This window comes from Anser cygnoides, chromosome 16 (assembly GCF_040182565.1).
Source record: "Anser cygnoides isolate HZ-2024a breed goose chromosome 16, Taihu_goose_T2T_genome, whole genome shotgun sequence".
In the NCBI taxonomy this organism is placed as follows: domain Eukaryota; kingdom Metazoa; phylum Chordata; class Aves; order Anseriformes; family Anatidae; genus Anser; species Anser cygnoides.
This window is the reverse complement of record NC_089888.1, coordinates 11,345,920-11,370,275: the sequence shown is the minus strand read 5'-3', so window position 1 is coordinate 11,370,275 and position 24,356 is coordinate 11,345,920. Positions and strand designations below refer to the sequence as shown.

Sequence of the window (24,356 nt, the reverse complement as noted above, 5' to 3'; positions counted from 1 at the left end):
CTGGCGGCGGGCGGGGTGGGGCCGCCCCTCCTCGCCCCTCCCCTCCCCTCCCCTCCCTCCCTCCGTGCCCGCCCCGGCTCCAAGATGGCGCAGGCGATCTTCGAGGCGCTGGAAGGTAACGGGCGGCCCCGCTGCGCCCCGGGGCTGCGCCCCCCGCCGCCGCCCCCAGCAGAGGCCCGGCCCGGCTCTGCCCCCCACCCCCTCCGGACCCGCATCCCCCCCCCCCCCCCCGGCTCCCCGCTGCCCTCCCCGCCCGGGGGTCTCCTCCTCCTGCCGGCCCCGTGTGCCCCCGCTGGCCCCGGCGCCCCGCCGCCTCCCCGCGCTTTGCCCCGCCGGCCCTGCCTCGGCTGCCGTGGGGTCCCCACCGCCCCGCTGCCCCCTGCACCTCCCTGGGGGAGTGGCGTGGCACAGGGAGCACCCCTGTCACCGCTGTCAGCCCTGTCAGCCCCGTCCCTGCACGCTGGGGCACCCCCGACATCTCCCATCCCCGTGACCTTGCGTTCTGGGGGCTCCCCATCACCTCAGTGCCCCCCGCGCAGTGGGGCACCCCCGTCACCCCCCCTTCCCAGCGGACAGGGGCAGCCCAGTCCCCAGGGCACCCCGTCACCCCTCGCTCCCCGTCCCCGTGCCAAGCACGCTCGGTCACGGCCACCGGCCCGGGCTCCGGGGTGCCCCCCCTGCGTGGGGCTCTGTGGCACGGCCAGCGCCTGGCTGCGCAGGGAGCGGTTTGTGCTTGGGGTCAGCCCGTTCGGAGGAAAGCTGCTTCCCAAAGCATTTATTCCCCGAATCGGATCACACGTGTCTTCCTTTACGTGAGGGGACGCCGCTGGCTGAAGGGCCTTGCAGCGGCACCACTGCCCTCTGCTTTAGGAGCAGCTCCTGCGATGGCAGCAGCGGGAAGACGAGCAAGAAGCAACGCTTTGGGTCAGGTCACTTGGTGCGTCTGACAGCACTTTGCGTACCATCGGGTGCCCTGTCCCCTCTCCGCCATCAGCTCCTTGGTGTGCGGGTTTCATCGCCAAATTCGGGAGGGCGAAACATCTCAGCAGAGCGTTTGTTTTGTTTTCCAAGCCCACAATAATTGGCAGCTCTTGGTGTCCGAGCCTATTTGTTGTGTTCTGTCAGTGAGATTACACGCCGGTGGTGGCTCGGCGTCTGAAAGCAGTCGTGTCGATAGTCTTGGATCGTGTCGAGTCAATAGCCTTGGATTTTTATCCTGGCATCCCTCAAACCCTTGTGTTTCGGTCAGGTTCTAGGGAAGGCTTGCTGCTGCTGGGAAGGCAGAGGTGGCCTTTTGAAGGTCTCACGGCTCCGAAGAACATCCCACGGGCTGCTGCTGGCTGTGCTCAGTGCAGGACTGCCCCGTAGCTGTCTCAGGGAGCCTGCGGGTGGCATCAGTACAACCCAGCGGCTGTGCCTGCGTGGCCTGGTTGGCTCCTGAACCTGGGATGTAGCGGTTCCGCTCCGTGTTACGTGTGCCGCCGTGCATTTAACTCGAGAAACGGGGGGGACTCCCTGTGTGTCTGTGCAAATGGGAGATGGACGGAGAGCAATAGTTTCGGTTGTCCCAGACTGCTGTTCTCTGGCTGCGTGTGATGCCGATGCTGCCACAGCTCTGCCTGTCTGTAGGTTTCAGTTTCTCCTCAAGCCCCTTCCTGCAAGCCAGATCGAGGCCATCATGTGAATTTTTCGCTCTGAAGAGCCAGAAAGAAACCCAGGCGCTAAGTGCTGGGCATAGCGAGCGTGGGGGTCTTGGTGCAAGCGAGATGGGAGTAATTTGTCATTTCCACTCTTTTTGTTTGTCTTCATAACGTACTGACACCGAGCATTTGATCCCTGGTTTTATTCTGTGTCCTGTTAGCTTGCTTCCCCCGCAGAAAGGCTCCGTTTCCCTCCGGTTTGGATGTGCCAACCACAGCCTGCAGTGCCGCCTTTGCAGTTGCCCAGGAGATGATGTGCAGAGCAGGAGGTGGATTTTAAAGCCAGCCTGCGAAGATCCAGCGGCGTTGTGCTGGCGGGGCAGGCCTGCGGGAGGGACACGGCTCCGTGTGAGCGCAGGGCTGCAGAACTGGCCCCGCAGCCTGGCTGAGCCTCTGTGATCCATGTCCAAGGGCTCCCTTCGGCGCGGGGGTAATTTTACGGAGGGTGTAAGGCGGCGTGATCTGCTCATGCCCTCGGCTCCCCGGCAGCAGCAGAACGGTGCTGTCCCGCCAAGGAGGCGTTTGTGACCTCTCCTTGGTGAAAGACGATGGATGGAAAAGGCATTCGTGGAGCGCCACTGTTCATTGCTTCGTGCTTGAGGTGCGGGAGAAAGGAGTTTTTAGAGTATCTTTAAAGTGCTGTGGGTTCTGCATGTGCTTTCCATCGGGGAGGTAACATCCTTGCTGTCCAGGAGAAATTCTAAAATTGCAAGAGGAACTTGTAATGGTGAAATGAGGCTGTTGCTTCTGCTGCACCGTGCCTCTATGCCAGGCTCTGTTGGGCCGTTTTACTTTCCTTCCTGGTGCTGTTGGCCAAGTGACCTCTCGTCGGGTTCTGTGCTCACCTGCACGGTTTGAAAATGAGTACACGGACACATTTTCTCTTCACTGCAGCGTGTAATCCTGAGTTCAGAGTTAGTCAGAGCTTTACAGATTTCTTTTTTTTTTTCCAGATCTGCAGAGATCTTGATGAAAAGTAAAAAGCAATCTATGAACTTCCCCCTACCCCCTTTCCCCCTTAATCTCCACGTATGGCCTTGGCATGCCATTTATTGTATTCGTGGGTTTCTTGTGATAAAGGAATTGGTAGAGAGGAGTGGTGCATTAAAAAATCACCCCTTTTAGCTATTTTTTTTCATGATCAGATTGCTCTCTGATTCTTTACCTATGATTCCTAAAAAGAAAAGGAGTGTACGGGGTGTGATGCATCGGCCACGTGCTGCTGGCCAGGCTGTGTCCCTAGGCGAGCAATCCCCAGCTCCTGTATTTATCTAGAACGTTTTAGAACATTTTAGCTGTGGTGCAAAATATTTGTGCCAAAGCAAGCGAGCTCGTTCTGACAACAAATCTGTCTGGGTGTGCATGTGCTCACGGAGTCCCGGGGGAGATGGAAATGACAGAGAGCCACCGGCAGCTCTGAGGGAGAGGCACCCGCAGAGGCTCTCAGCTGGGGGCTGAGGGAGCTGTGGTCCTGCCCGCCCGCGTCACAGCACCAGGGCAGCAGCCGGTGGCTGAGCCAGGTCCGCCCCAAAGCATCTCTCCAAGGAGCCTGTGCTTAATCTGTTCTTCTTGATGCTGTATCTGAATCCTCCTGTAGTTCATAGCCCTGTGTCTGATCAGATCCAGGAATGCTAACCTGGAAAAGAGGGAGGTGTTTCTCCTGCACCATACAGGAGCTCAGGTGTGGGCTGGGTCCAGGTTGCTGCACCCCAGGCATTTCGTCTTCAGCGAGCTTGGTGGCTTGCTTGTGCTGTGTCCCCAGAGAGAGCCCCTACATGGGCTGCATGGCCCGTGACATCCCAAATGTCAGCCTCTGAGCTCTTTTCATACCTGCTGTTTGCAAGCATCCTTCCTCGCTGCAACAAGCGCCTGAAATGAAGCCCTCTCTCAGCTTTCTTGCCCTTCTTCCCTTCCCTCTCCTTTTACCAAAGGAGTGTACAGGGACAGGGGGGAGCGTTGCTTTAGTGTTACTGCCTGTGGAACGGAGCGGTGAGAAGGTGAGAGGGGCTCTGTGGGGAACACTTCTCTCTGCGACTCATCGTGAGGAAGCTCCCGGTCCCCAGGTGCTCTGCGTTTACACCACCCTCCATTCACCACCCGTGCTTTGTCTCCTTCCAGGAATGGATAATCAGACGGTGCTGGCTGTGCAGTCCTTACTGGATGGTCAGGGAGGTGTAACGGACCCGTCTGCTCAGAGTGTCAGCTCCTCCACCGCCATCCAGCCCATGGGTGAGTCCCGAAGTGGGGGAGAGACAGCCAAGGGGTGGTGGGCTGCAGGTCTCTTCCTACGGCGCGCTCTCGTGACTGCCAGACCAGGCACCCTGTTTGTGTAGGGCGCTGCTGCAAGCGTTGTGACCCCTCAGCGGTGCTGGGCAGAGCAGGAGGAAGGGGCAGAGCAAGTGCCCAGGTGAGCAGAAATGCTTTTGGGCAGGTCATGGCATGAGGCTGGACTACGTGTTTCCGTTAGAGGTACGGAAGAAGGGAGCAGCCACTCTCTGCCGTGACCGCGTGTTCATATTTTATTATTTAACGAGCCATTCCTTATCCTCTGGGGGTGTACTAGTGCAGTCACTGGGTGTCTCATCTGTGTGGCTGGATATGGGACCTGGTGGCTCATGTGCACCCAACCTCTCAGTGCTCGCCTACGACAGGGGGTACTGCGTTACCCCCGGGCTCCCCGCATGCTGCAGGCTGGCAGTTCGGCTGGCAGCAGCCCCGCCAGCCAGTTCAGTAGGTTGATACGTTGAGCCTTTCCCTGTGAGCGTTTTTTTTCTTTTCACTCTTTTTCCCCTTGTGTGGCCACTGATCGGATCAAATTAGACAGTGAGTTCCTGAGGGATCCCATGAGAGAAAAAGCCTCTTGCAGTGACCCGGGTCTGAGCTGTGCTCCAGGAGAAGTTATGGCCGTGTCCCCAGAGCAGACAGGAGGTACAACTTGTGAGCCACGGAATATTTTTTTTTTCAAGAGGTTTGAGTCTGACTGGCTCAAGTGAAAAAAGGTGTGAGCTGATGTGATTTGCTCGTGCTGCAAGTTTCATCTAGGCTAATGATAACTGGGTTGGGGTCTGCTGCCTCTAACACCACGTCGAGGCACCAAAGGCCGGTGGTCTTGTTGGGGGTGGGTCTCAGACAGAAGCCGCCCTTCGCTGTGTGCCCTGCTGCGTGTTTCTCATCCTTTGTGCAACCTGAGCAATAAAATCTGCCTCAGCCAGGCTAATGCAAATGCTTCGGAAGAAGCTACTTTAACTAAGAGCAGAATTTGCTGGGGGGAGCAAGGCTTCTTGATCGTGCCTTTGGGATGAGAGGACAGGGGATGGGATTCAGCTTGTCAGAGGGCAACAGCAGGGTTTTGTGTGTGGGAGCGCAGCCAAGACAGGCTTGTCCACATCAGTTGGCTTTAGGGAGAACTTGGCATCGGGGAAGGAGGACAGTTGCGCCTGATCTCTCCTGACGATGATGTCCGTGAGGTGCCAAGACACAGCGGGTGTCTGCTTCCTCGCCTTTACTTGTTGTGGTTGTCGGGTGTAGCTCTGGGGAATGCTGAAGAAAGCCTGCAGCAGCGATCCGCTTCTCTTAATTGCAGATGACGAAGACGTCTTCCTGTGTGGGAAGTGCAAGAAGCAGTTCAATTCCTTGCCTGCCTTCATGACCCACAAGAGAGAGCAGTGCCAGGGAAGCGCCCCTTCCCTCTCAACAGTCTCGCTGGCCAGCAACAGCGTGTACAGCCCCCCCATCACAGCGGTGCAGCAGGCTCCAAGTGCCAACCGACAGGTACCTTGCTGCGGGCCAGCAGGCTCTGCCACCCTGATTTTGGGAGCGGGCGGACCCCTACGTGAGGCTTTCAGGTCCAACAACGCCTCACGATTGACCTCTGTCAGTTGCGGTGCTGTTGGCTTTCGACCTCATGGTTAAATCTGTCTGGTCCTCTGTAGCGAGGTGTCCTTCAGCACCGAGCGTCTGATAGCCCTTTTTCTGGCTGGGAGGGTTTCCCAGCGTGTCTGTGTTACAGCCAGGCTTTGGTTCTGCTCAGGAGCCCCAGCGTCACCACCTGGCGGGTCTGCAGCATGCTTGGGTGCTCGCTGCGCAGTGCTCAGTGGGGAGAAGGTCTCACTGGCTCATGGGCAGAAGGGCAGGGTCTGTGGCAGCCTCCTCCCTGCATTCCTTTCTCATTCTCCTGCAAACAACTTCGCCATCTGGAGCTGGAGCAGCCTCCCTCCGTTCTCCACCTTTCCTAGCTGGGGCGAAGTGTCCAGTAAAAGCCTGAGCTTGTCTGTGACCAGTTTGTCCCGCAGATCTTCTTTAATAACCACAGATTTTAGCTGTAGCCAGTGGCCACCTTCTCAAGGCACTGTCATCTTTTATACCTCCTTTTCTGAATGAAGAACATTTCTGGAGCTGCCTTATTGTTACAGCTGGGAGCTACTAGGGACTCTTGGATAATTACTGTGGCTTTTCACAGCCTCTGGCCAGCAGATAGCAGAGACTCAGAGGCTCAGCAGAAAGTAGTGTCGTCATTTTTCTGAGTTTATTATTCTGTCCCGTGGCTGGTCAGCAATGCGTCGTTTTATTTCTTTCAGCAAATTTCTACATACATCACCGTTCCCCCATCGCCTTTGATTCAGACCCTGGTGCAGGGGAACATCCTGGTTAGCGACGAGGTGCTGATGTCGGCCATGTCTGCGTTTACCTCCTTGGACCAGCCCATGCCCGCGGTGCAGCCCCCGGTGCAGGTAAGGGGCACGCGGGGGCCTGGGAGCGCTCACGGCTTGGGGCTGTGGTTGGGCAGTAGGAAAACCCAGCTGGGTGATCAGAGTCTGGTGATCTGCTTCCGTGTGGGGTCCTGGGCACCCTCCCGCAGCGGGACAGCCAGCCTTGGGTGGGAGCACTGGCTACGTGACAGGGTAACTCCAGGGCCTGCTCTCTGCTGGTGTGCTTGTTACTGGATGCCCAAACGTTTGTCCTGTGGTATCCCTGGCTTTCTGTTGCACTGACGTGTAGTTACTGGCTTTCAGAGTCCTTGTCAGTTTGCCTCATGTATCTCCCTCCTGGGGTGGTTGTTCTGGGCTCTCCGCAGGGCTGGCCAGGCTGGGCACGCTCCCCTTGCTCTGAAAATGCCTTTTGTAACCATAAGGGTTAAAAGCTTTAGAAACGAAGCAAAAAAAGCAGTGGGGCTTGGATGCTTGTGTTCTGGAGGAGACAGTGCCTACTGACAGGCCAAACCAGCGTGGTCTGATCCAACCCGATGGTTGCACGGTGCTGTGTTGTGTCAAGACACCCCCGCTGTTCTTGCAGGTGCCCTTTTGTGTCAGGGCTGGCAGTGTGTGTGAGGGAACGGCCCCTCCAGCTTCCTGCTGCTACAGTAGGGCTGTGTTTTCAACGTCTCGTCTCTCTGTCTTTCCCTGTTCTGGTTTTAGAGCAGCCTGAGTATGCACGCTGGGGCTGGTTACCTCTCGCAGCCCCCCCCGCCGCCGCCTCCCCCGCCGCCGCCTCCTCCTCAGCCCCCGCCACCTCCCCCGCCAAGCCTGGGGGCTCCGGGACAGCCCAGCGCGGGCGGCGGCGGCGTGGTCGAAGTGTACAGTGCTCCTGCTCCTCTGGCAGCAAGCAGCTCGGTGGAGATCCAGGCGCTGGGCATGCAGCCCTACCCACCCATGGAGGTAAGGCTGACCCCGGGGGCTCCGTCCCCCTGGGCCTCTCGGGGCGAGTCAGGCAGCAGCGCTGCTCGGGGGTCACCTGGGCTCGAAACGCTGAGTTAGAGACTGGGAGGATATGTTAGGTTATTTGACGGTGATTATTTCCTCTGGGAAGAGGTGCTGGTCAGAAAGGTGTCAGCAGGATGAAGGGGGTTCTGAGAACACGAAGAGCAATAGAGGGGGCTGGAGGCCTTGGCTGATGCGGGCTTCCTGAAGGTGTTGCAAGCAAGAGCTGAGGGGAGGCAACTGTCCCAGGGGGGCGCAGAGTACTACGCTGCACATTGCGGGCTTCGGTGGAGAGAAATATTCAGTCTGAATATCAGTGAGCTTGACAAAGGCAGCTTCTCAAGAGAGGCACAGGCAGGAATGGATTTACCTGTGGGTCGGCTGTGCACAGCCTCCGTGCTAGCATCGCCGTCCTCGATGGAAACGTTGGGCGTGAGAGAGCTGTGCCAGCCTGCCCGTTGTAGCTGGCGTCTGACCTGGCAGTGCGAGCGTTCAGAACTGGATGGGGGTGTTGGATACCTGGCACTCCATCTTCATTTGTCAGGGTGGGAAACAGAAACGCCCTGAACCCGTATCACCCTGGACTCTTTTACTCTAAACATCCATTTCTGGTAGCAGCACCGATGCAAGCAGCTGTGCTTTGCCACCTGGCGTTTTCTTGTGCTCCTCCTTCCCCTCCGCAGTCCTGCCAGGGCAGGCGCCTTCAGGGTGGTGTGAGCCCACAGGCTCAGCGGTGATGGCCCTGGTCACCTGCTCTGGAGGGATGAGAAACTCTTGCAGGCACTAGACATAGCTGGGTGCTAGAGGTCTCCTTCAGTGCTTCTTTGCTGTTCTGTTCTTGCTGTAGTCATTCCCGGGTACTTTGTGATGTTCAGCAAGAGTTTTGCACTGTGCGCATTGTTAGAGACGCTGTTGGATTGGTGAACCAGAAATGTGGTTGTTTGGCAGGAGGGAGAAAACTCAGCCAGACTCACAGCTTGGTGGGGCAACTGCTGCTGGAGTTGGCGGGTAGTAGGAGCTGTGCTAGTCACAGTGTTACGCTGTGTAGCAAGCCTCTTTTCTCTGATAACTGAACTCTTGCAGGTACCAAGCCAGTGTGTGGAAAGTCCTGTGTACCCCTCTCCCCCTGTGTACAGTCCTGGGAAGCAGGGGTTCAAGTCCAAGAGCACCAGTGCTCCCACACCTTTGACCAGCTCAGGAGGAGGCAATGTGGTTGGTTTTGATTCCACCTCCGCTGTCAAAAGTAGGCGTTCCAAAAATGAGAGTGGGCTGCAGGAAGGTAAGTGTCCTTATGGCAGGTGCCCTGCGCTACTCTGCAGGCCACCGCGCTTATCCTGTGCCACAGGCTCTCCAGGTGCAGTGGGGTGGCACTGGCTGTGCCTGCAGCTCCCAGGGAGGACACCATGCCCTGCCCGAGGCTATCAAGAGCAGGTGAAAATGTGGATGCGCTTCTTCGTCACCTCTGAGTGCACGTGAAAGGACTGTCCCTGTGCTGCTGCATGGGCGAACTTGTGCTAAACCTGTGCAGCTCCACACTGATTGGATCACGCTTGAAAACGGGGAGATTCTGCGAAATAGGGTGTTAAAGCTTGGTCCTTGTTCTCCAAAGCAATAATGCCCAGCCACAAGGTGTGTGGGCTCGATGAGACCCGATCCCGAAGGGCATCTTACAAAGAGCTCAGCAGATCCCCTCCCTTTGGGTGTTTCGCTGTCTGTGAACAAAACACGCTCCCAGGTGAGGAAGGACAAGGGCGTGCCCAGTGCCAGGACAGAGGAGCCACAGATCCTCCGCTGCCCGTTACTGGTCAGAGCCTGCCCTTTACTGGTGCAGTGGACGCGTGTCTAGCCAAGTGACGAGGGACGTCCCAAGCACGAGGTGGAGGAAGGCTGCGAGGCCCCGCTCCAGGAAGGTTGGGCCCGTAGAGTTACAACAATACTAGGCTTTAACGTTGTTTGCAGAGGTGTGAACGATCGTGCAGGCTGCAGGTCTCAGTCCAGAGTTTCCTAGAGCAGCCCATGGCTCTGCTGTTTTCCATTGATTTATACCCCATCGTAGTAGACAGAAGATGTGGCTGACTGATCTTCTGGATGGGAGAAATATGCATGTGCTCTGGCTGATGGCTGACCTTGGTGAGTTCATAGGAGAGACAGAATTGGGGCCCTTCCTCTCACTAATCTTGTGTCTTTTCCTAACACCCAACAAGCCTTTACTGTAGGTACTCTGTAGCGTAGCTGGAAGGGTCCCTGGAGTGGTTAACGCCCAAAAAGGATTCCCTGTCCCCCACTTCTGTTCTCCTCAGTGCTTACAGAGTTAGCTCAGGCTACATTAAATACATGCTTGTCCCGTAGCCTCTCCCTGATCTGGCCAGGCAGATCTTATCCTTCCATGAGCCCTTTATTATTGGTCCTGAATAGTCATGTCTTGGGGTGAGGGCCCTGCAGTGCATGGGGAGGCAAGGTTATGCCACATCGTCTCATTCCTGTGCACACTCTTGCTCTTTCAGGGAAACCAAAGTCCCCCAAGCTGAAATGCACTTACTGCGACAAGGCCTTTACCAAAAACTTTGACCTGCAGCAGCACATCAGAAGGTAAGGGTGATGTTAGTCCGGGCACAGCAGAGTCCCTGGGGTGGATCCCTGAGGGAGTCTGCGCAGCCCAGTAGACCTTGCATTTGTCGTGTCTCCCAGAATCCATGCTGCACTGGGAGGTCATCCTTCATCCCCCTGCCTCCAGGACTGCTCTCCCTCACAGTAGTTCAGTAGCTGGGGTGAAGGCTGCATTGCAGACATAATTTTCTTGCTGATTATGGGCTGAGGCTGGAGCCTGCTTTCCTCACTGATGAGACCTTGAAAGCCACAGCTGTTGTTAGCTGATTGGTGGAGCGGTGTCATCTCCACTGCTTCCCTCTGCCCTTTCTTCCTCCATCGCAAGCTGCAGCCTTCCTGCTTGCAGGAGGGCAAACCATAAGCCAAGCTCAGTGTCTACACGGGGAGCTCTTACAAGAGCCAGAGCTCTGGCAGGAGGCAGTCGAAATCTTCAGCATTTTCTCCAGTGGAGACTGCTGAGCTCAGGACAGATGAGAAGGAACGAGTGGTGATTTTGCTCCCCTTCCCATCCTGGACTCCTCAGGTGACACGCTCCATGTGTCAGAGCCAGCTTTTTCTCCTGCAGCAGAGGAGGAGGGCAGAAGGATGTTTCTGCTGTGCACAGCAGGAAGCAAATTCAGAGAGACTGGGGGACTCCCAAGTTAGAAGCCACGTGTGCAGGGGAGGGAGGGGTAACAGGGAAGAAGAGACTTGTACCCTTGAAAAGAATGATGGGGTCCCAGGGATCCATGCAGAAATCCCAAACTGAATGCCCTGATGTTGCTGCAGAGCTATTTTCCTCTCCCACTTCTCCCTTTGGTCCCTTGTTATCCCCAGACTGTGCGTGTTGTATATGTGTGCCAGGCTTTTTTCTCCCAGGCCTCTGACCGTGCTCTTACCCTGGTTGGTTGGGTCTGAAAGCCCTTGTTTGTCTGGTCCAGGTGCTGATCTGCTAAGCAGAGAGTTCCTAGTGCAGTCCTGCAGCAGCCACCCCACCACGGTCCCTGCCCGGGGACTGCCTCCTCTCTCTGCTGGCTGCTGATACGGTGCCTTCTGCCTTCAGTCACACAGGCGAGAAGCCCTTCCAGTGCATCGTGTGTGGCCGAGCCTTTGCCCAGAAGTCCAATGTGAAGAAGCACATGCAAACCCATAAAGTCTGGCCTCCGGGGCTGGGCTGCACCATCTCCCGCAACTCCATCACAGTGCAGGTCATGGCCTTGAACCCCAACCAGACGGAGGACGAGGAGAACACAGGTTTGCTGCCTGGGAACGTGAGCTAGGGGCAGAGCAGTGACGTGAGGTCTCCACACATCCCTGTGTCTCTTGGTCCTGTACAGGGAAGGAGCTGTGTGCGCTGTTTGTAGTCCTGCTGTGGGATTTAACAGCACACACCAGGGAAATGCACCAGATGCCCGGGTCACATTTGCTCAACTCTAGCTGGCAGCTGCGTCCTTGGGTGCCCCCAGTTCAGTTGCTGGTGAAGACAGGGGCTCCAAACTGTGTGCCGGGACATGCACAGGAGCAGGGAGACCCTTTTTTCCCCTTTTCACTGGAACAGCACTGTGGCAATGCCATACCTAGGGTAAGGTCCCTGGGAGCTGCTCTCTGCAGACAGCAGGGCTGCTGCTGGCTGGATGTGACCACCCGTCCCCTGCTGGAGGTGGGAGAGAATCTGGCACTGGTTCCCCGGATGGAGCCTGTCACGCTGACAGGGCACAACAGTTATGGCCCTGGAAGCACTGTGGTAAAGGGAATTGGTCAAGGAGAAGAAGATGGAGTAGTCAGAGCCCTTGGTCATCTGTAGGCAAACTTAGAACTAGGCCGTTAGAGTGAGATTCTGATCTAAAGATCTGCCTTTGAAAGGAAGGAAGAGCCTGGATCCAGAGCCAGGCCTGGGTGTCTCTCAGCAGCACAGAGCTTGCAGAACAGCTTTCAGCGCTGTCTTGTGGCAGCTTGTGACTTTCTCTCTCCCTTTTCTCCAGGTTTGACTCAGCCCTCGAGGAACCCCGCACAACCACCCCAGGACATGAGCCCCATGGAGGAGAGTGAGGCAGGCAAACTGGAAGCCAAGCAGGTTGTCTTGATCGACAGCTCTTACCAGTGCCAGTTCTGCCCCAGCAAATTCAACACCTACTTCCAGCTCAAATCACACATGACACAACACAAGAACGAGCAGGTAGGAACCAAGAGTATCTTGTGGTGGTGGTGAGATTAAGACAGGATCGCAGGGTCTGTCCTGAGCGTGCTGCTTGCTCAGTAAATGCTTGCGGTGCAGCTCAGCCCCCTGCACGGCTGGGTTGCAGCTGTGTGCTCTGGGTGGCTTTGAAAAGCTCCCCCGCCCTGCTGAGCCACTGGTGAAAAATCGGTCAAGCAGGTTTGGGTGGCTAGAGGAAAAAGAAAAGAGGCAGAGTCCAGAGTTTTCAGCGTAGGTAGCAGCTCTCAGGCTGTAGGCTGGTCACTGCTGGAGCGTTGTGGTCTCACCCATTCCGGTGTTTTCAGGCGCTCACACCAACACCCCTTTCTCCCACCTTGCTTTCTTGCTTTTTTCTCAGGGGAGTGCCCAGGCAGTCTGTGTTGGCAGAACAAGTATTGTGTGGAAGTTGAGTAGGTTTGGCCCAGCTCTCAAGATGTGGAAGAGGCAAGGGCTAGAGGGGTTCACTTCCTGGAGCTACATCTGCTCCTGGGCCTGGTCTCACCCCAGAGGTAGAAATGGGAAGGGAGCGAGCCCTGCTTTGGGCTGTGCGCAACCTGCGTGTCCTCTGCAGCCGCTGGCCAGCAGCTGAAGTGGCTGGGAGTGTCAGGGAAGGAGGCTGGTTGTGTGGGGCTAGCTGTGCCTGGTGGGGTCCTTCCCTGAGCCACGTGAATCATAGAATGGTTCGGGTTGGAAGGGACCTTAAAGATCCCCTAGTTCTAACCCCCTGCCACAGACAGGGACACCACCCGCTGCATCAGGGTTGCCCAAGGCCTTGTCCAACCTGGCCTGGAACACCCCCAGGGATGGGGCACCCACAGCTTCTCTGGGCAGCCTGTTCCAGTGTCTCACTGCCCTCTGAGGGAAGAATTTCCTACTAACCTCTAATCTAAATCTCCCCTCTTTTAGTTTAAAACCATTCCCCCTCCTCCTGTCAATATCTGATTGAGCAAAGAGTTGCTCTCCATCTTTTTTACAAGCCCCCTTCAAGTACTGAAAAGTTGTGATGAGGTCCCCCCGGAGCCTTCTCCTCTCCAGGCTGAACAGCCCCAGCTCTCTCAGCCTTCCCTCACAGGAGAGGTGCTCCAGCCCTCTGGGCATCTTCGTGGCCTCCTCTGGACCCGCTCCAACAGCCCCACATCCTCCTGGTGCTGGGGGCCCAGAGCTGGAAGCAGGGCTCCAGGTGGGGCCTCAGGAGGGCAGAGCAGAGGGGCACGATCCCCTCCCTCCCCTGCTGCCCACCCCTCTGCTGCTGCAGCCCAGGACGCAGTTGCCCTTCTGGGCTGCAGGTGCACACTGCTGGCTCATGTCGAGCTTTTCGTCCACCAGAACCCCCAAGTCCTTCTCTGCAGGGCTGCTCTCAGTGAGTTCTTCTCCCACTCTGTGCTCAGGCCAGGTAGATGACATTGATCAGTCTTCCTTTGTTAACTGATGGAGTCACTCCATCATAGAAAGCCACCAATTGGTCAGGCACGATTTGCCCTTGGTGAAGCCGTGCTGGCTGTCTCAGATCACCTCCTTGTCTTGCATGTGCCTCGACATTGCTCCCAGGAGGATCTTTTCCAAGATCTTGCCGTGACCTTGCCAGGTCCTTGTTTGTCAGCCCGATGGGTGCTGTGCTGCAGGATTGCAGTTCTGGTTTCTGTTCAGCTCCCAGCAGTTTCTGCTGCTGCCTTCACGTAAGGCTGTCAACCATATTTTGGTGCTGAGCTCTTCTGCACTGTTCTTCCTCATGGGAAGAGGATTTTTTTTTTTTTTTTACTGTCATGTTGTGCTCCTGCTACAGTTGAGAGCTGGGTTTCATCGCTCTGCCCTGACTGAGCCCCGTAGCCAAAGTGTGAGCGTGGTGGGGTGCTCTGGGAGCCCTGGTGCTGTTTTGTTCATAACATCAGGTCAACTACTCCCCAGCGCCGGGCACTGAGGGGCAGCAGTTGCGTTCTGTAAAGTGCCCAGTCGCAATGATTTCCGAGCGAGGAAGGCTGCTCTGTCTGTTGGCAGAGGATTTGCCCTGTTTGTTCCCGTGGTGTGCCCCTCCCGTTGCTCTCCCTTCTTCACCCAGGTGTACAAGTGTGTGGTGAAGAGCTGCGCTCAGACCTTCCAGAAGCTGGAGTCTTTCCTCGACCACATCAAGAGCCACCAGGAGGAGCTGAGTTATCGCTGCCACCTCTGCAGCAAGGACTTCCCCTCTCTGTACGAGCTGGGCATCCACCAGTACTCCCACAGCCTGCTGCCCCAGCACAGCCCCAAGAAGGACGTGGCCGTGTACAAGTACAGTAGCAATCGGTGCTCACAAGGCTTGTAGGAGTGAGTGTGTGCAGAGCGTGTTTGGCTGAGAGCGGTGGGGACGTCAGGGGGACGAGGGGGCTGCCTGCTCAGCAGCCACGGTTCCGTCGGGCACGCAGGTGGTAGATGGGGTTCCACTGGGCTGGTAGAGCCAAGCGTTTTGAATGCAAAGGGCCTTTCAGAAAGACAGTGAAAGGCCGGGTTCAGTTGTATGGGAAGAGCCCACCGCGGCAAGACCTCTTATCACCCAGTGAGGAGTGAGGTGAGCACAGCTGAGTCTGCCCCACCCTGGGACAGTGACCCCGGGAAGCCCCTGCCCAGGCTGATTCTCTAAACTGCCTGTAGCAAAGGGAGTGTGGGCTGTAGAAGCTGTGCCCAGGTAAAATGAATTACTCGTCCTATTCTTATGCTGTGAAGGGCTCTACCTTACCTGGAAAAAAGCCTTTCTACTAGTGTAGGGGGAAGGGGTGAGGGAGTTCTGTGAACAGCTCTCTGGAGCTGTTGAAATGCCTGTAGGGACATGAGGAAGAGAAGGAGTATCCCAGAGGATACTGAAAGCCACCTCGGAGCCTAGTAAATAAATGCCTGCTACTTCTTAGACCGTAACTTCTAGTCATCCTTGTGCTGTGGAGCTTCATCCTACAGCTTGCTATCAGGGATCTTTGGGGTCAGAGCTTTCCTTCTGTTTGAGGAGGTTTTAGTCTGCTCTGAGCAAAAGAGGCTTCACTGCAGATACGTGGGGAGAAGAGTGCCTGTGTGCGTGTTCCTCGTCAACAATGCACATACACATTGCCCGTTACCAGCCAGCTCTGGCAGAGGTCTCAGAAATACCACCAGGGTTTGTGAAAACAGGTGGAGAGGTCCCAGGAGCGGCAGCAATGTGAGCTGAAGCTTTGTTAGACACGGGGGACCCCACACTGGAGCCTTGCGGCTGCCCCAGCCGTGGGTAACACTGCTGTGCTGTGAGCTCACGCTCAGCTCCTTCACTGGGAGCTGCTGTCTTCGTGCACTGAAGATGGGAGGAAGTGTTTTAGGCATGGCAAGATCTGAGCTGTCTCCATGAAGAAGCCATGGAAGCTGTCCCCATGGAACGTGTACGTTCCTCTGTGGGTGCTCCCGTGGGAGTTTGTGTGGATGAGCACTGGTAATTTAAAGGCTTGTCCGCCCAGTTTTCCAGTTTCTCCCCCGGTGAAGGATGCTAAGTGTGTGTGTGATCTGGCCACGCAGGTTGCTGAGGTGTCAGAGCACTTGGGCGGTGGTGGTATCATCTGTACCAAGCTGACCCTGCCAGAAGTCAGCCTGGAAGGCGGTTGGTGAAGGAGCTGCGCTGCCCTGCGGGCGGTCTGCCTGCCGCGTGGGGTTTGCTGTCGGTAGCCTTGTTCACAGGCTCTGTCCTTTCTCTCCACATTCAGATGTGTGAAGTGTGTAAATAAGTACTCCACCCCAGAAGCCCTGGAGCATCATCTGCAGACAGCAACGCACAACTTTCCCTGCCCTCACTGCCAGAAGGTGGGTGAGGAACCGCTGCCTGAGCTGGTCCTGGACACATAGCTGGGGCTGTGCGGGGCACGAGACCCCTCTCCTCGCTCTCCTCTCCCTTCCTACCTCGCTATGGCCTGGCAGGCTCGTGAGGTGCTTTTCAGAGAGGCAGAGGTCACTGCACCTCTGGTCCTGGTCCCTGGCCTCACGCAGAGTACATTCATCCCTGTAGTGCTGGCTTTTTTCCCAGGTCCAATTTGCTGACCAAACAAACAGAATTTGGAAGGAGAGCTTCCTTATTCTCATGACAGCACAGAACCGCACTCTCTAGGCTGCTGTCCTTATTTCTTAAAGGCAGGTGCAGCAGTGGTGAGGCTGGTTTTGGGAAGTCATACACTGGTGGCACTGCCTTTGACCCACCATGGCTGGCTACCTGTGTCTGGAAGGGTTGTGAACAGAAATCCCTAGGTTCTGGGGCAGCTTGGACACCTCTGTTGCTGTCCCCATCTCCTGTTGCAACAGGAATCTCTGGGTTTCCCCTTGTTCCTATCTTTTGGATGAATGTTCTGTATCCTTGGCAAAGGGAAACCTTTTTGAGTGACGTGACTGGGACTGGAGCAACGCGTGGATGGGTTTGGGCTGGAAATACTCTCTTCAGCATTGCCTTGAAACGGGTTTGAGGGACAGAATTTTGTGGGGTTTGAATTCTAATAAATTCCTTTTTGAAATCCGGACTAAAATTTGGACCCTTGCTCCTCTGCTCGTAGCAAAGGAAATGAAAACCCTGTGATAGGGGCAGGAACAGTCTCAAAGGGTTGTCTGCTCTGTACTGAGGTAGCTAAGGAAGGAGAAACACGCTCCTGCCATGGTTAGTAACCCGTCTTTACCTGTCATCTCTCCACTTCCCTCCACCAGGAGAGAGAGACCCTTCTGCACCAGGATGGGGCTTTCAGCATGCAGCACGGGGGTTTGAAAGCCCACTGTCTGCAGCAGTATTTTTCACTTGTGTTTGTATTCTTAATAATAGTGCTCTTTTCTGGAGATGAAAGAATGCAGTCCTGCGTATCAAAAATTCAGGGTCTTCTGTGCTCCCCGTAGACATGTGCTTGCAGCATCCTCATCAGGAATTCACTTAGCTTGGGTATTTCCAGTATCCCTGTCAGCCAAAGGAACCATTCATACTGATTTTATAAAGCCCATGAGTGGGAGCTTTTGGTAATAGATAACCAGGAAGCACAAACTGAATTCATCACCGTGCGGGTAGGAACTGTTGGGGGTCTGTGCGCAACTGGTCCCTGCTGGCTCTGGCAGGAGCCTTAGCATCCATCTGGGGTGCTGGTCCTCAGCACTGTGGTGTTAGAAAATTTAGTAGCAATGTTTCAGCTCATGTGTTTCTTAAGGATAAATGGTTTTGTTGTTTGTTTTAAAGCTCTGTCTAGATTTTCCTTATACAAAGCTAAAGGTTTCCTCAGTGCTTCCTTTCCAAAAAAGCAGTTGCTGTGAGCTGCTTGTGCTTTTTGTACAGGCTAAAACTCTTCTGCCCGTTCAACTCAGTGATGTCCCTTCTGTGCTACTGGCTCTTAGCCTTGTTTCTGTGTGCTGACAGGTGTTTCCCTGCGAGAGGTACCTGCGCCGCCACATCCCCACGCACGGTGCGGGCAGCAAGTTCAAATGCCAGATCTGCAAGAAGTTCTTTCGCCGCGAGCACTACCTCAAGCTGCACGCCCACATCCACTCGGGTACGGGCTCCGCCGGTGCTGCAGTGCTCAGTGTCTCCGTGTCGTGGTCCTTGCTGAACTCGGTGGTGCTCTGGCTATTGTCCTGATAACCAGAGTAACGGAGCTGACTGTAGGAGTCGTCTCTACTAACGTGGCTTTTAGGAGGTGTACGGCTTTGATTCAGTCTTGTACCCAGCACTGGACCAGCTAGAAGCAGGACACAGAACTGGCTTCCCCACTGTCCAGGGTTGCAAAAGCTAGGGAAGCTGCCCTGGAGAACAAGAGCAGCACACAGTGGGGCAGTATCCATCTATTTACCCGTACAGCGTGGTAGGGAAACTTGGGACAGCTTCTAGAGAAGCAGAGTGGCACTGCTGCCAGAGTGAATCCTGCACGTGACTAGAAGAGCCCTGTGCGACTGCACCTTCCCCGACTCATCTCTCTCTTTCTCTCTCTCTCTTTTTAATTCAGGTGAAAAGCCTTTTAAGTGCTCAGTGTGTGATGCAGCTTTCAATCGGAAAGACAAACTCAAGAGGCATATGCTGATCCACGAGCCTTTCAAGAAATATAAATGTCCCTTCTCGTACGTAGTGTCTCCAGCATGGCAGCATGTCTTAATGGCTCGTTGTGGGGTTTGGAAAGGAAAAAATGTCCCCTGTAGGTATCCTAGGGTACATGTAGCATCTTCCCATCCTCTGCTTCTTGGGGAGGCAGGAGTACTGCATGCTGTTGCACTGGGAACCCAGAAGCCTCAGTTGTCATTGACTTTCTGTGGGACCACGTCACTTCATCTCAATTCATCAAGACCTGTAAAATAATGCCTACATGCGTGGGAGGCTTGGGGGATTGCACCTGCAGAGCTCTGGGGAGGAGAGAGTATTATCTGAGTACCAAGCACAGGATTGCTGGACTGACAGGGTCTCCCCAGCTGCACTTAGAAGCAGAGGAGCTAATGTACAAGCCAGAGAAAGCTAGCTTTAGAAGGTCCATCCCCAAATCTATGGCACATTCATGGGCCTTCTGAGGTAGCCAAGACTGACTTCTCCCTGCTCCCAACCACCGTGTAGCTCCTTCCAACATTTTGCTGACTCCAGCTGGGACCCTGAACCTGCTGCTTTTAGGAGAATTTGTGGCGAGGCAAAGGCGATGTGCAGCCTAGCAGAAGCCACGTGTCCCTGTAGCAGCCTGATTATTTCTCGTTCCCCTCCAGAAGGGCTGAAACACTGGGGCTCTGACTGTGACCACACGCAGGGACCCATCTGGGTTCTGCTATAGAGAAGGGTTGTGGATCTCTCTCTGGTCCAGGATCTGTTTATGTATCAATCCTCAGCTGATTCATGCTGCTGACCAGCATTTTTTGTTCTACAGAAGCCACACGGGCTGCAATAAAGAGTTCAACAGGCCAGACAAGCTGAAGGCTCACATATTGTCCCATTCAGGTAAGTGCAGCTGGCCCCTGCCTGTGCTGCTGGTGGTTGGGAATGAAGTGGCTGCGATTCCCTGGGCTGTGTGGGAGTGTGGTACAGGAGCAAACCAGAGAAACAAGAGAAGGAAAATTGTGAAAGTGCTTCAGCTTTATATCCCCAGAAGTGCCAGATGTTCCCGATGGGTGCTTTCCCTGCAGTGTCCCTTCACTTGGCTAACAGTTACTGTGCAGTTTTGTACGGCAGAATTTTCCCCTGCATATGTTAGTGTTTCCCGGATATAAACCTAACTTCTTAAAATAATTTATCAGCTTTAGACTTTTTTTTTAATCTCTGTTGCTGCAGGCCTGTTTAAATGAGCTTGCATTTTACAACTGTGTCTAAGCTTTAGGCTGTTTCCTAAAGCAATACAAGTCTGTAAGCAGGGCCTGCTGGGGAGACTTCGCAGCAGAGCTGGATTACTCAGTGTGTTTGCTATCAAATGAATATCCAGAGTGCCCTGCCCGCTCCTCACCAGTAATATCTCACGTTCAAAAAGAGATGTCTTGGGATTTGACTGCCTTCTTTCTGTGGTCCAAAAAAGGTGCTCCCACTTCTAGTAAAGACAAATCATTCCTGTGCCCTAGGGAACTTTTTGATTTTTGTCTGTTAGAGTAAAACTGAATTTCTTTTCTGGTGCCTGTCACATCCAAAGCCCTGCCAAGTGTGATCAGACGGGACTGTGCTGGCAGTGCAGTGGATGATGTGTTTCAGACTACATTTGGGAGGGAAAAAAAGTGCGTTTTTTTTTTTCCTCACCAATTACACCTGGGGAAAAAAGGTCAGAATGTAACTGTTCTGCATTTTCATCACAATCACCTGGCTGTTTTTTTTTTTTTTAGTGATATTTTAAACCTCTCCTTTGAGGCAAGAATGAATGTTGTAGCTGTTTGTAACCACTGACATTCAAGGTGTAGCAGTGCATCCTTTACTGGTTGCATATTTGCCTGACACAACATCTCCTTAAACTCTGGGGGTTTTGGTTGTTTTAATTAGCAAACTGAAAAGAGTGGGGCTTCTTGAGTGAAGAGGTGGCTGTGTTGAGCTTTTATCAGGGAACATCTGCTTGGAAGAGGAGGTGAAGCTGTCACGCGCTCCCTCTGTGGTGCAGGTTTTCCTGAAGGTCTGTGATGGGAAGCAGGGTCTCTAACTGAGCTCTCTCTCCTCCCACGCTGTGTGCAGGGATGAAGATCCACAAGTGCCAGTACTGTAACAAGTCCTTCAGCCGACGAGCCCACATGATAGAGCATCAGCGCTCGCACACCGGCAACTACAAATACCGCTGCCCCACCTGCAGCAAAGGCTTCACGCGCCACAAGTACATGAAAGACCACAAGTGCCGTCTGGGCTCACCCAAGGACAAGGACCTGCAGCTCAGGAAGCCCCAGAAGAAACGGGTGGCACGGGGGCGCAAGGTGGGCCTGTCCATCCCCAACCAGCTGGCTCTGGCAGAGCTGAAAGACGGTGCCGCTGGGGAAAGCCCCCAGGACGACAGCCCGAACAAAGAACCGTTTCAGGAGTCGGACGCAGTCCTGTCCATTGTGGTGGGTGGATCAGGAGCTGCTGACTCAGACCTTGTCGTTCCCGGGCAGCCCAGCAGCATCACGTCCAATCTGTCCTTGGCAGAGCTGCAGGCTGCCTCGGACGGCCCCTGCACCATGCTGGCTGTCCCTGTGTACATACAAACGACTGAGTGACTGTGTAGAGAGCCACTGTGTGGCTCAGGGCTGCTGCTGGGGTTGTCAGACGTGGTGCTGAAATTTGGCTCAGTGAAAAAGACCAAAGCTCTTGTGGGGAGGTAGATGGATATGGGAGAGAAAGGCTTTCATCTCCACTTGTTCTTCCCATCCTTGGGCAAAGGACTGCTTGGAAGCCACTGATGGCTACAAGGCACTGAAGGGAATGGCTGTTTTTTCTTGTCCGTCTGCATCACTGGTCAGCCTAGGGCAAGAAAGACTAAGATCCCTGAATCAGGGTGAGAAGAAGGAGCAAACAAACTTGCAACAAACAGAGCTGCTGAAATCAGGTGGCTTTGCAAATCACAGCCTGTCCCATCTGTGGTTTTTCTGGCCTGAAAGCTATATTGCCCAGTATTTGGGTGGCCTTTCCAAGAGCAAACAAATGATCCTTCCTAGTGGAAGCAAGTTCATCCTGAGATCCTTCGGGAACACTGTTCAGAAATACCCTGACAGACTTGTCTGGTATCTTTCTTTTCTCTGTCTCTTATCAGCAGAAAGATCACCGTGTCTGTACTACGTGTTATAAACACCATGGAGCTGGCACGCCGTGTGGAGTCGATGGGTGGGAGCAGCTCTGTGGTGCTGGGTCTGGGCACACGTGCTTGGTGTTGCTTCCACAGCGGTGGTCTCATGGTTTTCTCCGTATCCAAGGATCTCCAAGTGCCTTAGATATCAGCGAGCCCATCCTTGTAACAGTTAAATGTGACACCTCCCTTCTTGACACTTCTGTACAGTGGGAGAAACGAAGGCCTGGGCGAGGCGACCTGTCCAGGGTCACACAGGAAACCTGTGCTGTGCCCACGAGCCAGATTTGTAGCGTCTGCTCTGGACTGAGTGCTGCAGGGTACTGCTGTACTCCTCCATTAGCCGATTCCCAGCCGTACATTCCCTTAGCTCAGTTTTATGGGCTGGTCAATAATTTCAGTGGGTCGCTGTCAGCGGAGTGGCAATGGTCAGGGAGCAAGGAAGTCCTCTGTGACTGGAACAACTCTTGCTGTCCACACGGCGTCTCCGATCTGATTGCCTAAGTAGGAGTCCCAAAAGCGAGGTGGGAACACCAAGCCCGGGGCACCTAATGGGAGGGAACTGACAATTGTGTAATGTTGGGAAAGGAGCTGCGTGGGCAGGCGTGGAGCCCGAAGTAGGCAGGAGAGCAGTCGAGTGTGGTTTTGCCTGCTAGGCTCCCTCTTCCTTCCCATGCCACACTCAGCCTTAGTTCGGTGCTGGTGAGATGGTCCTGCCTGTTGGAAAAGGGAACTTGACCCAGACCTGGAGAAACACCCCTGCTGCCTCGGGGTCCACCTGGCACATGCTGTCCCCATGCTCTGCTCCTCACTGCGTTTTTCTTACTTCTTGTACAGATCAGAAGAGCAGTTGGTGAATTTTGGGTGAAGAGCTGATCAGCTGTAGGTGCGAAGATGCTGCCTGGGGGTGGTGCAGGGCAGAGGACCGGGTCAGTCAGCTCTGGGTGCCGAACGCCTGGCTGTGGGGTGCCCTGCCTCACCTGCTGCTGCCACGCGTGGCAACCTGTGGCTGTTTCTGGCTGCTGGCGCAGTCAGCCCAGCATTACTGCTCCCACTGGTCTGACCCTGGTGCCTGCCTGAGCTCCAACCTGTGGCTGGACCTCCAGGTACTCCTCTTGTGTCCTTGCGGTGTATTTTGCTCAATTCCGAAACCAGGAGTTTGCAGGAGGGTGTAGAGAAGAGAAGATGGGGCTGGACTCTTCAGAGGTGCAGAGGAACAGGATGGGAGGCAACGAGGACGTGCCAGAACATGGCAAATTCTGACTCAGTGGAAGGAAGTGTTGGTCAAGAACATGTCAGGCACTGTGACAAGGTTGTGGAGGGGCGGGAGGTCGTGGTACCTGGTCGTACTCAAAACTCAGCAGTACCCCGAGCACCCTGCTCTGAGGGAGCATGCTTGGAGGAAATGTTTCTGTGCTTCTGGGAACCTTCTTGTCTGCTGTGAAGGGCAGAGTTTATTTGCCCACAATAACTTTTTTAAAAGTTCTCACAGGAGGGGAGCAGTAGAAGGAACTAGGAAGAGTATATTTAGCAAACTGTTTTCCTCCCCTCTCAACCCGCACTGCACAGTGTCATTATGTGGCTTCGGGTGCTTGCTGCAGCCGGGTCTGTTTTGAGACAACAGCGCGTGGGCACGGCTCTCCTTCAGCTCACAGGCGGGGGCTGGAGGCACGGCCCTTCCTTTCGGGCCCCTGCTTCCCCCCAGCTCTGCTCACAGGTCAGCCAGTTGAAACAGGGTGCTGCAATCTGGTGTCCGCCGGCTGCGCTGGATGGAATTCAAGGGTTGGGAGCAGAGCTGTAAAACAGCTTCACGTGTGGCCGCGGGACGCTGGGGCCGAGAGACGCTGCACTGGTGCTCGATACCTGCGTGCATGCGTGGTGGGGCTGCGCTCGCGGGCACTGCTAACTCAGCGCAGTCTTATCTCGGCCCTAATGATCATCCTCTTAGAGTAAACCTCCGAGTGGTTAGTGTGAGATACCAACAGAGGGCCCTGAGCAGAAGAGAGGCTGGGCCGGGTGGTTGTGCAGCTCTGTGCCTGGGCGATTTGCAGAGGAAGGGCTGGGTGATGCTCTCGAGCCTGGCAGCTGCTGTCCCCCTGCTTCCCGGCGGGGCTGGCGGCTCTGCAGCTGCCCCAGGTCCCAGGTAGGTGGTCCTGGAGCCCTCGTGCCTTTGTTTGAGAAGGAACAAAATGCAGTTATTTAAAAGAAGAACAACACCCTCTCTTCTGCAGATTAAATTTTGACATGATGGAAAACCTTGTGGGAAAGATAATTTAATTACGAAAAAGAAGACGTTGTCACTGAGACGCTGGGAGCAGTGCTCAGCGCTGTTCTGTGTGGGGAAGGTGGCTCATCGCAGCAAGCCAGGAGCTCTGAAATCCCATTCCGTGCTGTTTTGCCCAGCTGTATAACCTCCAATGAAACCCAGCGTCAATTAAGATGTGCCCAAATTGTTCTGTTTCCCGTGGGCCAAACGGGGAGAACTCTCCCAGGAGCCGCCTTCCTGTGGCGGGTGCCTGGCCGCTGCCGGGCTGGGGCAGGTCAGAGCAGCCGGGACGGGGCCGGGGCTCCGCGTGCACCCAGCGCTCCTGGCCGCACACCCAGGCACGATATCGGTCTCTACAGATCTGCTGTCAGGAGCCTCCTGGCGTTTTGTGGGGGTTCCGTGGGCTTGGTGCGTCCCCTGGAAGGTCCGGAGCTGGTGCTGGATCAGAACACACGTACGTGGAGCTCAGCGTCTGCTTCTGACAGCGGGCGGTGAGAGTCACAAAGGGGCAGGCAGAACGCCGTGTTCTAGCTCCTGAAGTTTCCAGCTGCCCTGCGCGCTTTTTCTCTAAGCCCCAGTGGCTTTTCCTTGTGTATTTATTTGTGTGTGCGTGTCTTCGCTCTGTGCCTGCCGTTACAAACTTAACGAGCCGGGATGCGGCAGGGCTGTTGGAAACCCTCGCGGGTGAGCTCCTGCCGGCTGCCGTGCCTC

At 55.1% G+C, this 24,356-nt stretch overlaps 1 protein-coding gene across 4 annotated transcripts; it reads left to right on the top strand.

Moving 5' to 3' along the window:
- Positions 1–32: 32 nt before the first annotated feature.
- On the top strand, positions 33–21,396 carry ZNF341 (zinc finger protein 341). Of its 4 annotated transcripts, none has more exons than XR_010825212.1 (15): positions 33–115; positions 3,819–3,929; positions 5,284–5,471; positions 6,278–6,430; positions 7,115–7,354; positions 8,480–8,675; positions 9,901–9,985; positions 11,046–11,236; positions 11,965–12,158; positions 14,233–14,441; positions 15,869–15,965; positions 17,542–17,674; positions 18,125–18,310; positions 19,022–19,092; positions 20,299–20,338. XR_010825212.1 is itself a non-coding variant. In XM_066978110.1 (15 exons), exons 1-15 carry the CDS (start codon positions 85–87, stop codon positions 20,811–20,813), a joined length of 2,526 nt encoding a protein of 841 aa, XP_066834211.1. In that variant the 5' UTR covers positions 33–84; the 3' UTR covers positions 20,814–21,396. The 4 variants fall into 4 exon arrangements, 3 of the variants coding, with proteins under 3 accessions (XP_066834211.1, XP_047936642.1, XP_066834212.1); XM_066978110.1 differs by having other exon boundaries at positions 18,125–18,236; positions 20,299–21,396; XM_048080685.2 differs by lacking the exon at positions 33–115 and adding an exon at positions 404–937 and having other exon boundaries at positions 18,125–18,236; positions 20,299–21,396.
- The last annotated feature ends 2,960 nt before the right edge of the window (positions 21,397–24,356 follow it).

Excerpts from the sequence above, each read along its gene's own strand:
- ZNF341 (XM_066978110.1), top strand. The coding sequence starts at position 85 with ATGGCGCAGGCGATCTTCGAGGCGCTGGAAG. Across the intron at positions 116-3,818 it reads GATCTTCGAGGCGCTGGAAG|GAATGGATAATCAGACGGTG; the intron begins GTAACGGGCGGC and ends GTCTCCTTCCAG. Across the intron at positions 8,676-9,900 it reads TGAGAGTGGGCTGCAGGAAG|GGAAACCAAAGTCCCCCAAG; the intron begins GTAAGTGTCCTT and ends TTGCTCTTTCAG.